At 47.0% G+C, this 18,017-nt stretch overlaps 1 protein-coding gene across 1 annotated transcript in view; it reads left to right on the top strand.

Annotated features, from left to right (window-relative positions):
• PCSK2 (proprotein convertase subtilisin/kexin type 2) overlaps positions 1-18,017 on the top strand; it is a 240,399-nt gene that overhangs the window by 193,993 nt on the left and 28,389 nt on the right. The window contains exons 7-8 of the mRNA XM_047770364.1: positions 1,060-1,148; positions 7,299-7,474. Of these exons, the coding sequence (XP_047626320.1) occupies positions 1,060-1,148; positions 7,299-7,474 (265 nt within the window). The remainder of the gene's footprint in view (positions 1-1,059; positions 1,149-7,298; positions 7,475-18,017) is intronic.

Below are 18,017 nucleotides of genomic sequence, written 5' to 3'. Positions count from 1 at the left end.
TTCCATATGCCGCAGGTACAGCCCTAAAAAGCATAAATAAATAAATAAATAAATAAATAAATAAATAAATAAATAAGAATATATGAGTGTGTGTGTGTGTGTACATATGTATGAGTGAGTCGAGTCACTTTGCTGTACAGCAGAAATTGTCATAACATTGCAAATCAACCATACTTAATTTAAAAAATAAAAGATAAAATATGGCACAAATGAACTTATCTACAAAACAGAAACAGACTCACAGACATACAGAACAGACTTGTGGTTATCAAGGAGGAGGGAGAGGAGGTGGAATGGACTGGGAGTTTGGGCTTAGCAGATGTAACCTATTACATGTAGAATGGATAAACAACAAAGTTCCATTAGATAGCACAGGGAACTGTATTCAATATCCTGTAATAAACCATAATGGAAAAGAAAAAAGTTAATATGGACATTAAAGAAAATCTGGCTAGCCTTAAAGTACCCGTGGATCCCTTTGAAACTGAATGCAAAACGTTGCCTGTGTGTGCTTTTTTGTTCTTGGAGGAAGGTGGGGGATCTGTAACATTTAATCCATCTTTAAAGGAGGCTATAATCCAAAAAAAAAAAAGTAAATAACCCTTATCCCATAACTGACAGGCAGCATCACCCACCTGTGGACAGAACAGTCTTGAAAATAACCACCAGCCCACAATTCTAGAGCTAAAAAAAAAAAAAAAAAAAAAGGAGCTGTTCCGATAGCACCAACCCATCTTAGATTGTGTTTCTTTTCACAGAAAGCCTATAACTGTCTTCTGCAGGAAGACATTTCAGATTCTAAAGTAAAGATCACCTTTCAAGGTTGACAATGTTCTGATAAGCCTCTTTACGGCAGAAACAAGCCAAGGTCAGGAAAGGCAGCAGGGAAGCAGGAGGGGAAGAAAAGAGAGAGACAGATGGAAAATCCAGGGGCCTGGGCTGGCTCCGGACAAACTGAACCTTTGAAAAGAACCCAATTGCTTCAACTGATAGAATTTAAGGAAACTTCTCCAAAGCTGTCTGACCCTGTGTCTAACTTGGCTTTATTTCTCTCCACAGCCACGGGACCCGATGCGCCGGGGAGGTTTCTGCCGCAGCCAACAACAATATCTGCGGGGTTGGAGTGGCCTACAGCTCCAAGGTTGCAGGTAGGCTGTCCCTGTTCCTGCTAAACAGCCCCAGGAGGCATCATCCTTGCTCTCTGGCCTGCGGAGAGGCCGGTAAAAATTCCCAGTGGAACAGGAGAACAGGGCTGATAGATTTAACAAGAGTGCTATCAATAAACTTTAAAATTTCAGGCGTCCCGTTATGGCTCAGCTGGCAAAGAACCCAAAATAGTGTCAGTGAGGCGGCAGCTATCTATTGGACCATGCAGCTCTAGATGGTTCCTCCTGGTTATAGTGAGTGTAAGGTGTGTGTGTGTTTCGGGGGGGGGGGGATAGGTGGGTGTGAAACAGAGAGAGAGAGCTGTAGGAAGGTGTATCAGTTAAGAATTATTTTGGAGTTCCCGTTGTGGCTCAGTGGGTTAAGAACCTGACTAATATCCATGAGGATGTGGGTTTGATTCCTGGCCTCATTCAGTGGGTTAAGGATCTGGTGTTGCTGTGAGCTGTGGTGTAGGTCGCAGATGTGACTCAGATCCCTGCTCCCCCTCCCCTTGCTGCAGCTGTGGCTGTGTAGGCTGGCAGCTGCAGCTCTCATTCGATCCCCTAGCCTGGGAACTTCCACATGCCATGGGTGCAGCTGTAAAAAGAAGAAAAGAAAAGAAACAAAACATTACCAGCACCTGGAGCCTTTCTTGCATCCCTTATGAATTACTTACTGAATAACTACTACGATCCTGATTTTAACAGCAAATGTTGGTCGTTGCCAGTTTTTAAACTTTTTGGGGGGTTCTCATCATGGCTCAGCGGTTAACGAATCTGACTAGTATCCATGAGGACACAGGCTTGATCCCTGGCTTCTCTCAGGGGGTTAAGGATCCGGCATTGCTGTGAGCTGTGGTGTAGGTTGCAGACGCGGCTCAGATCCTGCATTGCTGTGGCTCTGGGGTAGGCCGGCAGCTAAGCTCCAATTTGACCCCTAGCCTGGGAACGTCCATATGCCATGGGTGCAGCCTTAAAAAACAACCACGACAAAAAAAAAAAAACTTTATGCAAGTGGAATTGTACTGTCTGTACTCTTTGTGTATCAGTATCCATAATATTTTTTACTGAAGTATAGCTGATTAACAATGTTGTGCCAATTTCTGCTATACAAAAAAGTAGTCATATATATATATGTATAAATTCTTTTTCATATTCTTTTCCATAATGGTTTATTACAGGATATTGAATATAATTCCCTGTGCTATTCAATAGGATCTTGTTTATCCATTCTATATGTAATAGTTTGCATCTGCTAATCCCAAACTCCCAATCCATCCCTCCCCCCACTTCCTCTCCCTTGTCCACCACAAGTCTGTTCTGTATGTCTGCCAGTCTATTCCATTTCATAAATAAGTTCATTTGTGTGATATTTTAGATTCTTTTAGATTCCACATATGTGATATCATATGGTATTTGTCTTTGTCTGACTTACTTCACTTAGTATGATTATCTCTACGTCCATCCATGTTGCTGCAAATGGCATTATTTCATTCTTTTTTATGGCTGAGTAATATTCCATTATGTATATGTACCACATCTTCTTTATCCATTCATCTGTCGATGGACATTTTTGCTGCTTCCTATCTTGGCCATTGTGAATAGAGCTGCAGTGAAATTAAGAGGGCATATATCTTTTCAGATTATAGTTTTGTCTGAGTATCCATAATATCCTAATAGGACTCAAAGATGGTAGAAGATAAGAAGGTGTGTACAAATTATCGTAAATATACTCAGAACTTTTCAAAATGTTTTTTGGATTTTTTTTTTTGGTTTTTTAGTTTGGGTTTTTTTTTTCCCACAATGCATCCCATCTTTATGAAGATATATATTTTACCTAAAACCTTTTTATAAAGTCCCACGGGAAGGGTGTTTAACAAATTTCTTTTTATGGGGCCTTTAGAAATGAGGGTGGCAGGAGTTCCTGTCGTGGCACAGCGGAAACAAATCTGACTAGGGACCATTAGGTTGCGGGTTCGATCCCTGGCCTCGCTCAGTGGGTTAAACATCTGGCATGGCCGTGAGCTGTGGTGTGGGTCGCAGATGCGGCTCAGATCCCATGTTGCCATGGCTGTGGAGTAGGCCGGAGGCTACAGCTCCCATTAGACCCCTAGCCTGGGAACCTCCATATACGGCAGGTGCGGCCCTAAAAAGACAAAAAGACAAGAAAAAAAAAGGAAAAAAAAAAGAAATGAGGGTGGCAGAACACCAGAAATTTAGAAACCAGCACCACAAAAAAAGGGAGGAGAAGGAAGGGGTTCATAAGCTTTCAACAAAATGCTGAAGAACAGAGTGGCTCCTAGCTCCTTCCAAGTTTTGCATCAGATTTGGTTCTTAATTTATTCAGGCTGAGTCACCCAACCTTGTTTTTCTTTTTTTACAACAGTCTCGACGTTTTTTTCCTGGTGATTTAATGAAACCATAAACATACTCTGTGCTGACACTTGCATTTCCAGGGACCTAAATAAAGCAAGAGCAACCTATACAAACCCATCATTAACCTCTTTCACAGCCATTTGCTAAGACGCTTGCCTGAGCTGGGTGCTGAATTTCACACAAGAATGCATCTGGAAGGCTCTGAAATGTAACAGGAGGGGGCTTTGCCCCCACCCCGGGTTTCAGCTCTCTGTACTTTGTGTGCCTCCAAAATGCTGGCATTAAAATGTCAGAAGCCATTATGAGCTCAGAGGAAAGAATATCACCCGGTTAATATTTTATCAGCCTGGCTCACACCTCGGGTGCTATCTAAATGAGGTGGGTTTCCTATTCACAGGACAGATGGGAGGCAACTGAAAATTTCAAGCCTGGATTTCTCATTCACGATGATGGTCTTCAAAAGAATTTGAAGTTTCTGCATGCCCAAAGCCACTGGGCTTTTGAACAAGGGATTTTTAGAACCACTGCCTGCAAAAGGGATGAGCTCATGGCATTTGGGGTCCATTGGGGTCTTTCTCTCCATCTGTTTCTTCTATCTCTTTCTCTCATAGTCTCCACTCTGAAAACATCTGAGGTGCTCATCAGCTGTACCTAATGCTCCTGTTCTCTTTGCTTGAATTCCCTAAAAGCTAACCTGAAGCAAGGATTTAGGGTGCAAGGAGGTTTTGGGGGTGGTAACCCTGGAAGCCAGAGTGAGGGAAATAGATAGAAAGATGGTGAGGGGAGGGCCAAGAAAAGTATGTAGATGAACTGGATGCTCCTCCCATGGACAACTGGGGGTCTGGAGGGCTGTGGGGATACCTCTCAGAATTGCCCCCCAGGTGAGGCAGCTGGGGACTTTATCCACCAACTCCCATCCCTCCTTGGTGGGGGCAGGATGGATTCTCAGCCACTAGTGCCTGGCCTGTCCAGCCTGCAGCTCACATGGGCTGAGTGCGCGCGTGCGCGCGCACACACACACACACACACACACACACACACACACCAAGCAGAGGACATGTAGCAGGGTCACTTGGACTGGGCCAGTGGATCCAGGCAGGGTGCGACAAGCCTCCGACTTAACCCTGATCCCAAAGGCTAGTGAATGCAGCCTGGTGCCTCAAAGACATGACCTGACCCATGGTGGTGAACCCAGATGCCCACAGATCTCCCAGCAATGCTCTGAGGATCCAGAAACCAAGCCCAGATCCGGTGGGAGGTATGTCCAGCCACACAAAGATCCTGAGCAAAGGAGCCTCCTTTATCTACTCCCTTAACCCCAGCTTTGCTCCCCGGTAGCCACTCCTATGGGTCCTAAGTGCTCAAAGGCCAGAAGCTCCAGTCCCCATCCTCTGCCCGTTGGGACATCCAATGACCTCTAGGCTCTCTCTGAGGAGTAAAAGGAATTCTTCCTGAGGAAGCCCCGGAGAGTTACTTGAGAGTCGCAATAGAAGCAGCATTCTTTTACAGATTTAGGGGGAACATTTTGTTCATCCTGGCAGGCAATGCCAAAAGTTGGCTGGTTTTCAGTATTCTAAATGAGCCGAACCCGCCAGAGAATCTTTCAGGAGCTCTCTGAGCTGGAGGGGCCTAGAGCGCCACCTGGTGGCCAGAAAGATCACTGCTAGTCTCAAAGTGTGAGTCACAGGTTAGGGAGGCACTGGGTCCCAGGTCTTCCTTCACCTTGTCTTCAAAATCAGGCTAAAGTTAAGATGCTGTAGAATTAAGTCCAGAAAATGAAAGGAAAGTAGAGATAAGATTCTAAAAATGAGTCTTATGAAGGAAAAGAAGGAAAACATCATTGATCATCTCTTCATCTGCCCATCAACCTACTGGGTTACTCTTCTACTCATAAACTTTGCTCATTTTTCAGGTGTTCCTGTCTTTTTCTTGTTAATTTGCCTGTGTTCTTGGTATGTCTCAGATATTAGTCCCGGATCAGTTTTTTCTTGTTGTTTTGCTTTGTCTTTTTAGGGCCACACCTGCATCATATGGATGTTCCCAGGCTAGGGGTCAAATCCGAGCTGCAGCTGCCAGCCTATGCCACGGCCACAGCAACACCAGATCTGAGCTGCATCTGCAACCTACACCACAGTTCACAGCAACACCGAATCCTTGACCCACTGAGCAGGAACAGGAACCAAACCTGTGTCCTCATGGACACTAGTCGGATTTGTTCCACTGAGCCACAACAGGAAATCCTAGCCCCGATCAGTTTTAATCAGTGCAGGAATCTTCACATAAGGCCCCTAGTCCCTCTGGATTCCACCCATTGTATGTCATGGCAGATGGGGATACAGGTTTATTTTTTTCCAAATGGTGAGCCAAGGTCCTCGATACCATCTACTTAATAATCCACCTTGTACATTTGATTTGTGGTACCACCTTCATTGTAATATTAAGTCCCCATACCCAGGTGGTTAGTCTCTGTGTAAATCTAAATTACATGAAATTTTCTAGCAAGCGTAAGTTAGTGTAGCCACACGCTTCCTACTACTGGGCCTTTGAATGTGCTCTTCCCTCTGCCCAGAACACCTGCCCCCCTACGTTCTGCCTGGCCACCTCCTCATCATCCCTAAGCAAATAGGTCCCCCCTAGTGTCCCTCAGCATCACCATCCAGGCCAGTTCCTCATCCACACTTGATAAAAATGCTGTATCTTGGAGTTCCTGTCGTGGCTCAGGAATCCGACTAGGAACCATGAGGTTGCAGGTTCAATCCCTGGCCTCGCTCAGTGGGTTAAGGATCCAGCCTTGCCATGAGCTGTGGTGTATGTCTCAGATGCGCCTCGGATCCCACATTGCTGTGTCTGTGGGGTAGGCCAGAGGCTACAGCTCCGATTCGACCCCCAGCCTGGGAAACTCTGTATGTCTTGGGTGCAGCCGTAGAAAAATAAAAGACAGGAGAAAAAAAATGCTGTATCTTCTCTTCCCAGCACCAGCAGTGTTGGTTACCACACATTATTATGCATGGTGCTTTGATCAATATCTTTCTCCCCAGGCAGACAACAGTCTCCACCAAGTCCACAACTCCACAAAGTCCTAATCAACCCACAGTCCCTGGAAGCCAAGCTCCCATTTAGAAACAGGCTTATCTGGATGTGTGTACATGTGTGGCTGAATCATTCTGTTGTATAGCAGAAATTACTGCAATGTTGTAAATCAACTATACTTCCATAAAATCTTTAAAAATGAAGCGGGGGGGGGGGGGGGGCGGGGAGAAACAGGCTTAGAAGCTCCCATTGTGGCTCAGCAGGTTACAAACCTGACTAGTATCCATGAGAATATGGATTCGATCCCTGGCCTCGCTCAGTGGGTTAAGGATCCAGCCTTGCCATGAGCTGTGGTGTAGATCACAGACGAAGCTCAGATGCAGTATTGCTGTGGCGTACTGCAGAAAGGGAGGGAAGGGGAGAAAAGAAACAGGTTTATCAAGGAATGTCTCACATTAGGAAGGCTAGCAACCTTTGCCAGGGGAATAAAATTTCCTTTAGATATTTATGTAAGGAAAGACTTGGCTGAGTTTCAAAAAGGATAGTATGGATGGGTCTGTGCATCCTTCCTGATCCCTTAAGGTGTAACTCAGACAGCCTGCGGCTGGACACGGGATTGTTCAGCCAATCCTAGGGCACTGGGATGGCAGACCCTCCAGCCACACCCAGGTCCCCAGCCCCTTCCGCTCCTCTCTGGTGAACCGGGGACCAACACCCAGCACCTTCCGTACCCTCACGTGTCCACAGGTATCCGGATGCTGGACCAGCCCTTCATGACGGACATCATCGAGGCCTCTTCCATCAGCCACATGCCTCAGCTCATTGACATCTACAGCGCCAGCTGGGGCCCCACCGACAACGGGAAGACGGTGGACGGGCCGCGGGAGCTCACGCTTCAGGCGATGGCCGACGGTGTGAACAAGGTAAGGTCATTCTCGCCGCCACGAAGCCCTGGACCACGCACGCGCAGTGGTGGGGGTGCGGGTAGGGGCGGGTGGAATAGGGCTCAGGGCCGGGAGAGGACGTGAACGTGACGGTAGAGTGGAGCGAGGGGCAGGGAGGCGGCGGGGTGGGGCAGTTACCCTGTGTGTGTCAGCTCCAGGTCCTTCGAGAAATGGATCCCAAAACCGGATCCATTATTTGAGGAAGCACCTGTGAAGAGCAAAGGGAAGGGGGCAGCAGGGGCGGAGGTCCCACTATGGAGGGGGGTCGTGGGGGGGGGCTGCACTAGCACCCCCACACCATGCAGGCATGGCTTCTAATACACACACACACACACACACACGGATACACACACGGTGCCAAGCGGGTGGGAGCACTTCCTTCTGGTGCCCGGAGCAGCCCTGGCAGCAGGATCTCCACGCAACCGGGTGGATTCAGAGCACAGCAGCAAGGGCAGCATCTAGATGCTCTCCAGGCAAGTTGGCTGCGTTTTTGTGGCCATGCATCCCTGAGATTAGCCTGGAGACCGATAGAGACAAGGAGAAGGGCCCAAGGCCGCACCTCAAAGGGAGGCAGCCAGGAGCCAGAGTCACTACACTGGTCAGCGGCCAGTGGCCAGCAGGAGGAGGTGGCCTCTGCAACCTTGGGGCAAAATCCACCCCAGACAAGACACAACCAGGCTCCAGGGTCAGCGTCTCCCTGGGTTCAGGTCCCAGGGCCATTGCTCAGGTTTGAGTGTCTTTCCATCTGCAGTGACTGACCTCACAGAGCCATAGTGTTCTTGCCTGTGAAATGCTGATAAGTGTGCATTTCTGCCAGTCACTCTGAGGTTTAAGTGAGACAGATGTGCAAGGGTTCAGCCTTGGGAGGTGCCACAAAGGGTCAGTTTTTGTCCAGGTCATTACGGACTGTAACCAACCGCCCCAAAACTTGGAGGCATAAAGTACAGTGTTTCCTTAGACTTGTGGACTCTATGGTCAAGAATTCAGATGGGAGGAGTTCCCGTCGTGGCTCAGCAGTTAGCGAACCACACTAGCATCCATGAGGACATGGGTTCAATCCCTGGCCTTGCTCAGTGAGTTAAGGATCCAGCATTGCCGTGAGCTGCGGTGTAGGTCACAGACGTGGCTGGGATCTGGAGTTGCTGTGGCTGTGGTGTAGGCTGGCAGCGACAGGTCTGATTCGACTCCTAGCCTGGGAACCTCCATATGCGGTCGGTGCGGCCCTAAAAAGATCAAAAAAAAAAAAAAATTCAGGTAGGAGGAGGAAGAAGGCCTGGCCCTGCTCCACAATTCTTGGGCCTCAGCTAGAGACTGGAGACTTGAATCATCAGCCTGTTGAGTGTTCGCGCCCCTTGCAAGGGGCTGAATTATTCACTCTTGGTGCCATCACACCCTCTCCTTGGGGCCCTCAGTCATTCAGTCTTAGTCTTTTTCCAGGACTGGACTTTCCATCAGGTCGACAGGAAGCCCTCTCTCTGCTCTCAATTTGCTGGGGCATCACATCCCAAAGGTTACAACCCTGATGTGCAGAGTAAGAGTTCTCAGGTCCTAAGTTAGGGAAAGACAGGGCTTGGGGTTTAGAGTATAGGCTTTTGGAAATCCATTTAAAATTTTTTTTTAATTTTGCTTCTTAGCATTTTGACAACTTTTAAATCAATGAAATAGTTATAGCCATATTTGAATATGTAAACTAGCAGTATTGTAAATAAATTGTAAAATGCATCTGTTCTCAGAGTTCTCATCATGGTGCAGTGAAAACGAATCCGACTAGGAACCATGAGATTATGGGTTCAATCCCTGGCCTTGCTCAGTGGGTTAAGGATCCGGCGTTGCCGTGAGCTGTGGTGTAAGTCGCAGATGTGGCTCAGATCTGGCATTGCTGTGGCTCTGGCATAGACTAGCAGCTATAGCTCTGATTAGACCCCTAGCCTGGGAACCTCCATATGCCGCAGGTGCAGCCCTAAAAAGACAAAAGACAAAAATAAACAAATAAATAAAATGCATCTGTTCTATGTATATGTTTAAATTGTTTAGTCTGTATGTGGAAAATACATAAATCCATTACCGATATATTTAGCACAATAAAAGAGGTATATGCACAAAATACTATATACTTAACAGTAGCCTAGAAGGGAAAAAAATTTGAAGAAAATTAGGGTGGACTACTGAAGGCAATTTTTGGGAAAGAGTTACAATATACCAAATATTGAGGGGTTTTGGTTTTCTTTTCACTTTTCAGCAATAGTCACCATCCTGTACATTAGATCCTCAGAACCTATTCATCTTATATTTGGAAGTTCATACCCTCAGACCAACATTTCCCATTTCATTGCCTCTCCCTCAGCCACTGGTAACTACCATTCTACTCTCTGGTTCTATGAGTCCAGGTTTTTTAGATTTCACATATAAATGATACCATGTGGTGTTTGTCTTTCCCTGTCTGGCTTATTTCCCTTAGCAAACTGCCCTCAATAACGCCCATCCACCTTGTCACAAATGTCAGGATTTCCCTCTTTTTAATGACTGAGTAATATTCCTTCTCTATCCACTATGCGTCAGTGGACACTTAGGTTGCTTCCATGTCTTGGCGATTGTACATAATGCTGCAATGAACATGGGGGTGCAGATATCTTTTTGAGTTACTGTTTTCATTTTCTTCAGATGAATATCCAGAAGTGGTAGGAAAGGCTAGCCAGTTTGCCTCCAGCAGGAACCACACTCTGCAAGTATAGTTTATGCTCCAGGGCCCCAGCGAATCAGGTCAAGGCTGTATTTTACTCCAGACCACATTATTTGGGGGTTCCTTCCTTTCCCTTCCCCCATTCAAAAGCTTATCCTGAGAGCTCTCCCTCAGCATTTCTGGTGCCCCCGGGCCTCTGCCTGGGGCTGTGCTTCTAGGGAACCCACGGTATTACATTAATCCACTAGGGTTCGCCCTTCCTTTTGGCTACCTGGAAGCTCAGAACTAAGTTTGTGCCTAACAACATAAACTTTTTTAGGCTAGGTTTCCTGCTGCCTCTCCAATTTCTCCCCGTCTTCCCCAACCATAGCCTCCAAAATCATTCCTTAGCAAAGGTTCTTGTAAAAGTTCTTGTAACCTTTTTTTGTATTTCTATTCAAACTAAGCCTCTGAACACTAAGCAGTGTAAAATTTATGGGGAAAAAAAAAAAGGATGAAATGAGCTTAATTTGATTAGATTAAATTTAGCTGGAAAAATTCTAACTTTGGATCTTCAAATTGTTGCCTGCTTACACACATTCCCAGTCTTAATGGACTAAAGCATCTCACTGGACAAAAATTGACAGCATCTGGGTCCCAAACAATAGTCCAGAATAAGTCAAACAAAGTACAACCCATCAGAGCAGGGGCCAGTCAACCTTGGACCACAGGCCAAGTGGGGCCCACAGCTGTCTTTGCAAATTGAGTTCTTCTGGAACATAGCCAGGTCCATCAAGGCCTTTGTGTCTTCCCAGCCATGATTTCTCTATTAGACACAGCTGTCACAGGCTTCACAGGGAAGGAAGCCCGAGAGGCACTGAGTGAATGGAATCATTACTCAGAGTCCTGGGTCTGGTGCTGGCCTGTCCACCCCTCCATCCACACTAGACAGCACACACTGCCTTGCATCTGCTGCTGCCAGGATTCTTTTACGAACTAGCCTGAGAGTTCCCATTATGGCTCATCAGTAACGAACCCAACTAGTATTCATGAGAATGCAGGTTCGATCCCTGGCCTCGCTCAGTGGGTTAAGGATCCAGTGTTGCTGTGGCTATGGCATAGGCCAGCAGCTGCAGATCCAATTCAACCCCTAGCCTGGAAACTTCCATATGCCTCGGGTGCAGCCCTAAAAAGATCAAAAAAGAACTAGCATGAACAAGTGGAGCACTGAGCTTGGGAGTCAGGAGGCCTGAGTTCAAACCTTGATCCTGGCCCTCACTGGCCGGGGACTGTCAGACCGGTCACTTACCTTCCCCACTCTTCATTTTCTTCTTTTGAAAAACAGTCCAATCAGTGGTTCTCGAAGTGTGGCCACCGACCCACCTGAGAGTTAGTGAGAAAGGCAGAACCTCAGCCCCACCACCCACCCACCTGATGTATCAGAGTGTGCATTTTAACAAGATCCCATTCAAGTTTGAGAGGTGCTTCTCTAGGTGATCTCTAGAATACGTATCATGTAACCCTAAGATACTAAGACCGTAAGATGTGTGGTTTCTAAAAAGCCACAGTGATGAGAAAAAGGCAGCCTAGGTGACTCATTTCTGGAAGTAACAGCACTGCATTTCCTTGCCGGATGGATTGATAACCAAACCATACCCTCCAGTTTGTCTCTGAGTTGCAGACACAGAGACCCAGATAGCTCAACTAAAGAGGTGTTAGTTGGAAATCCTCTTGTGGTTCAGTGGAAACGAACCTGACTACTATCCATGAGGATGTGGGTTTGATCCCTGGCCTTGCTTAGTGGGTTAAGGATCCCATGTTGCCATGAGCTGTGGTGTAGGTTGCAGATGCAGCTCAGATCCAGAGTTGCTGTGGCTGTGGTGTAGGCCAGCAGCTGCAACTCCAATTCGACCCCTAGCCTGGGAACCTCCATATGCTGCACCTGCGGCCCTAAAATAAATAAATAAAATAAAGAGGTGTTAGTTGTAAGAATGCACAGAGAGAGATGAGGGCAGTGAAATGCATATGGGAAGGACCTCATACAGCCTGGGACCAGGCAGATGTTCTGGGTCAAAGGTGGCTGCAGGACACTGGCCCCAAGAGTGTCCAGAGGTCCCCCCTAGGGCCCTGCAATCATGGAGGGGCCACTCTACCTCCCTGTTTTCACCAGCTTGGGGTGTCTTTCTGGAATCCATTGTTCTTCTTTCTTGAGGCTTGTGTTCACATGGGACAGCTACTAAGACATGACCCCATCAGCATCTCCTTTATCACAATGTTAGACTCTACTCCAACTACCATCAGCCCCCCTCCAATGCTTTAAGGGGAATTTTGGCCCCAAATTAGGGGAGACACCCCTCCCCCTTGTAGGCTTCCAAAATTAAAAATGTAGTTCTCTGAGTTCCTGTTGTGGCTCAATGGTAACAAAACCAACTAGTATCCATAAGGATGCAGGTTTGATCCCTAGCCTCACTGAGTGGGTTAAGGATCTGGCGTCACTGTGAGCTCTGGTGTAGGTCGCAGACATCACTCAGATCCTGCATTGCTGTGGCTGGTATAGGCTGGGCAGCAGCAGCTCTAATTTGATCCCTAGCCTGGGAACTTCCATATGCCACAGGTATGGCCCTAAAAAGACCAAAAAAAAAAAAAAAAGAGAAAGAAAAAGAAAGAAAGAAACACAGTTATGTTGGAAATGTGGTTCTGTTGGAAAAATTCCTACTTGAAGGGTAAGAAGTCAGTCAGAGGTTGCTAATGGAGTCCTTTCTTTTCTGGAAAACATCACAGGACAGATGACTACACTGACCCTGGCTCTTCAGCCCTCGATGGAGAAGTTACTTCTCAGCTGTTGAATTGTTCCAAAGAGCTAAACAGAAGTATAACACCCCCTCTGTTACGGGTTGAATTGTGTCCCATCCCCCCCCACACAAAAAAATTCATATGTTGAAGTCTCAACCCCAACATCTTAGAATGTAACTTTGTTTAAAAAGGGTCATTGCAGGGGAGTTCCCATCATGGCGCAGTGGAAATGAATCTGACTAGGAATCATGAGGTTGCTGGTTTGATCCCTGGCCTCACTCGGCAGGTTGGGGATCTGGCGTTGCCGTGAGCTGTGGTGTGGGTGGCAGACACGGCTCAGGTCTGGTGTTGCTGTGGCTGTGGTATAGGCAGGCAGCTGTAGCTCCGATTCTACCCCTAGCCTGGGAACCTCCATATGCCTCAGGTTCTGCCCTTAAAAAAAAAAAAGGGTCATTGCAGATGTAATTGGTTAAGAAGACATCATACTGGAACAGGGAGGGCCCCTAATTACTTATAAAAAATGAAACCTTGTCTGTATAAAAAAGGAAAACTTGAGCTCCTGTTGTGATGCAATGGAATCGATGGTGTATCTGCAGCAGCAAGGACACAGGTTCCATCCCTGGCCCAACACAATAGGTTAAGGATCCAGCATTGTTACAGCTGTGGTGTAGGTCACAACTCTAGGATTTGAGCCCTGGCCCAGGAACTCCATATGCTGCGGGGCAGCAAAAAAAAAAAGGGGGGGGGGGTGGGGGATAACTTGAATCAAATAAAACTTTACAGAAAGAGTACCTTGGACAGGGACTCATCTATAGAGAGAAGACCCTGAGAAGATGGAGGCAGAAATTGGGGAGAGGCCTCTATAAGCCAAGGATGGCCAGTGATTCACCGAAACCACCAGAACTGGGGAAGAGGCATGGAGCAGATTCTCCCTCACAACCCCCAAAAGAAACCACCTCTGCTGACCTCTTGACCTTGGCCTCTGAGCCTCCAGAGCTGCTAGACAATAAATCCCTGTTATTCACACCCCCAGCTGGTGGTGCTTTGTCACAGACTCAGGCAACATGGAAACCACACGGTCACTTATCCAGGTTACTCTTGATGTCGCCTGGTTCTCTCTTGTGTAGTCAAGACGGCAGATATGTGATCCAATTCCAACTGTTTTTCTTCTCATTTGGGACCATGTGGGTGCCCTTCCTCCATTCTCTAACGCCATCCCTCCAAGAAGAAGCATGATGTAGGACTAGGAGAGAAAAATGTTTCCGAGGTAGGCGCAGGGCCAAGCTGGAGTTGGTTCTTGATGACATCACCCTGGTAACTTGAACTTCAACATGGAAATTGGCATATAAAACTCTGACACGTGCCCCTCAGAGAGCCAGTTGTCAGACAGTTAACAGCACACACCTGGGTGGAAGACCCTGCTGGTTTCCCTTTAGTGTTAGCATCTAGATACCTACTTATAGTCCCCACTGAGAGGAAGACCCAGCTTTGCCTCCAGGGGTTCGGAAATTCCCTTCAGGAAGAATAAAATCAGCTAAAGCACCATGGTTTTGTGTTTCCCCAAAATGGCAAGGCTCCCAGCCGTAGTCTCCAGTTACCCGAGACTATGGAGGTCAATTCCTTTAAGGAATTCAAGAAAAGATCTCACATCCTAGGCCATTCAGCACCTGTGCATTTAACAAAAGGATCCCAGAAACACAAGCGTGAAAGTCCTTGCAAGTGGACAGCTAAACATCAATTGCTACACTTGGACCATTATTTAGGAAATAATGATTTATTACAAGGTTATGTCAATCAGCCGTCAACATTCAGCCTGTCTGAGACAGTCACAAGGATCCTTGACATTTGATTGGTCAGTGCAGTTCACAGAGGGGGTTTACCAGTAGGCTGGGCTTGAGGGGGGTGTGGCACAGAAGCTAATGAGGCTGCCCCATTTTAGCACTTAGACCCTTAGCAGTCCATGCAGATGGCTCATTTCCCTACTGCATTACTCACTGTGTGGCTGGAGAGAAATGGTGGCACATCCAAGTCCAGGACCAGGTGACAGCAGGTACCCAGGGAAGCACTTGGCAGATGTCCCCCTTCCCCATCAGACATGGATTTTCACTGAGAAGCATTTTTTGACATCCAAGACAAAAGAGAGTTGGGGAGTAGGTGACATCTGGCCTCAGTTGGAATTTACAATGCAAATAGGCTCAGTGCAGTTAACCCCAGGTGGCTCCTGTCATTTTCCACAAGATTTTGAACTGCTCCGTTGAGTCTCAAGGTGGGGAATTTCTCTCTCTTCCATCCGTAGTGTCCCCTGCTGCAACTAAAAAGGCTCTCTCAAGTGTGTTTGTTCTGCAAAGCATGCCGAAACTTAAGAGAAAAAAAATGTTATGACTTATCTTCAGATGACAGCATGTAAATATTTCAGAAATTGAAATGAGTATGGTGAAAAATACACAATTTCTCATTTGACTTTCCCCCAAGCTGTGGGAAGGATTTTTTCCTGTTTCAAGGTGACTTTTTTAGACAGTGTTATAGAATTTGTGAGAGCAATGGGATATTATACATGAGCAAAGATTTCCTCCCAATTATTTCAGTTGTCTGGTCTAGTCTAAAGAAATTTCCACCTCTGAATGGTGATCCCAACAAAGGAGTCAGATAATTACCTATTACACTAAGGATGATCTTAAGCTTGTCTTCAAATTTTAGTCTTTCAGATAGGTTTTATTGGACCAACATTGTAATGATAAAAAGGAAGAGGAAGAGGAGTTCCCATTGTGGCTCAGTGGTTAAGGAATCTGACTAGGAACCATGAGGTTGTGGGTTCAATCCCTGGCCTTGCTCAGTGGGTTAAGGATCTGGCATTGCTGTGAGCTGTGGTGTAGGTTGCAGACGCAGCTCGGATCCCGCACTGCTGTGGCTCTGGCCTAGGCCAGCGGCTATGGCTACGATTCAACCCCGAGCCTGGGAACCTCCATATGCCACGAGAGTGGCCCAAGAAATGGCAAAAAAGACAAAAGAAAAAAAAAGGGGGGGAAGAGGAAGAGGAAATGGAGAATAAGAGAACTTTTCAGGGGTATACTATTTGCCACAGACCCCACCACCCCCACTTGTCTGACAGCTGCTTCTCACATAAACATCACTTAGGGACAGCTGCTTAGGGATTTGCATCTGCATCTCCTAAGTTTGTTCAATCAATGCTTAAGGAAGGCAGCAAGGAGGGGGCATAAAGCAGAAGAAGGAAACCTTTTCAACATTTACCTCAATGTTTTCCACTTTAACTGTACATGTTGAATTTACAGTTAAGTCACCCTTCACATTTACATATGGGAGAAGGAGACCGCTGAATGATGAGATATCCAGTAATTGCCATCTTAGTTCAGGATCCCCCAGAAGCAAACCCTGAGACAAAGACTGAGTTCACGTAGTTGATTAGGGACATAAAGGGGATACGAGGAGTGAATGCAGAGATAAGAGACAGGGAAGAAAGGATCGAATAAAGGATGTGTTAGTGAGCCAGCTACCACTGTGAGCACCTGGCACTTAATCCCATCGGGAAGCTGGAAAATGTGCAGAACACACGCTGAAGTTATCTCACCTAGCAGCACGGGACCTGGCATCAAAGTCATTGGCTGAGATTGTCCCCAAGAGACCTAAACCTCCCAGCACTTTCAGCCCAGGTGCAGGTGCGCAGGGCAGCCTTCAGCCTCTTGGGGGAAAACCCTTACGCAAAGACATGCCCGTACTGACATCTGGAAATCCCCAGTGCATGAGAAGCCATAAGGTCTCAGGAATATGGGTGACACTCACTGCCATCTACTGCAATCTCTAGAGTGCAATTTGAGCAAAGCCCAATCCAAACTTGGAGTCATCCCTCCCTAGGTAATAAAAGACCAACATGGCGATGTGTTTTCTGGTCAGAAAAGGATGTAGCCCCCGAAGAGAGACCGATGGAAAACAAAGCCCAGCCGGTATGGCACCCAGCATCTTACATCTGTCACCAGAAGAGGAACTCAGAGGCCACTAGAGGGTCTTGAAAGTGATACCTGATTCATGAATTTCTTTCCACATCTTAAGGAAATGCACCCAGGACCACCCTGGCACATCTCCGGCTGGCTCTGATGACTATGATTTCTTATTAATCACACCTCAGGATTGCTACCAGAGGGAACATCTTAAGAATATTTAAAGACAAAGCAACTGAAAATCCTCTGAGGCACAGATGAGACAGCACTGATTGTTTATTTCCTGGGAGGTTGCAAAGGGCTCAAGCACACATCCCAGATCTTTGAGCTGGAATGTCAAGGGGTCACTTACAAGACCATGACTCAAAAGCCACCATCTAGGAAGGGGGGTGGGGGGTGGCGGCTGCCCAGGGAGACAGTGATTAATCAGGATGGGTAAGAGGCTCTGGTGCCCCCTGCTGAAATGTAATCAGAGCAGCGGGTCTGACACGGTGGCAGCAAGTGCCAGGGCCTCTGGCAGCAATGATGCTTCCTGCCAACAAGCTCTCAAGACTCCTCCACCAGCCCTGACTGATGCTCTGAAACCAAATGAAGGCTCCCACCTGAGCAGGGGCTGCCGCCACACAGAGTCTGCAGTTCAGCCTCTGAGATGGTAGCTGCAGTTACAACTGCTCCTTTTGTTTCCAATAAGGAGAAATGATAGGAAAAGCTGGTGGGTTTCTGGGGATCCTTCCTAAGTTAGGTGGGGCAGCCAACCAGTCTGACTGAGCAGAATTTTCCAGGCTTCAGCACTGAAAGCCCAGCTTCCCAGGAACTCTCTAGTCCCTGGCAAATCAAAACAGTTGTCACTCATTTCTAAGCCTTCTTGAAGGTGGTAACCCATCTGCACCCAGTGAGAAACCCAAGCACTGATTGGGTTGAGGGATTGATGTGAACGTATGCCTTCAACAACCCCCATGACAGCAGAAAGGTTCATCACAGGGTGTGTGGATCCTGCTAGAAAGAAACAGGATTGCACAGGGGTCATATCCAAGGCAGATATACAGCAAGACAAGTCATAATTAGAGGCAGCTACACATGTGGTGAAACACAGCCCAAGTGAGGGATTTAATCAGAA

This window comes from Phacochoerus africanus, chromosome 3 (genome assembly GCF_016906955.1).
Source record: "Phacochoerus africanus isolate WHEZ1 chromosome 3, ROS_Pafr_v1, whole genome shotgun sequence".
Classification (NCBI taxonomy): domain Eukaryota; kingdom Metazoa; phylum Chordata; class Mammalia; order Artiodactyla; family Suidae; genus Phacochoerus; species Phacochoerus africanus.
Note: the sequence above shows the minus strand (reverse complement) of the source record. Positions and strands in the feature narration are given on the sequence as shown.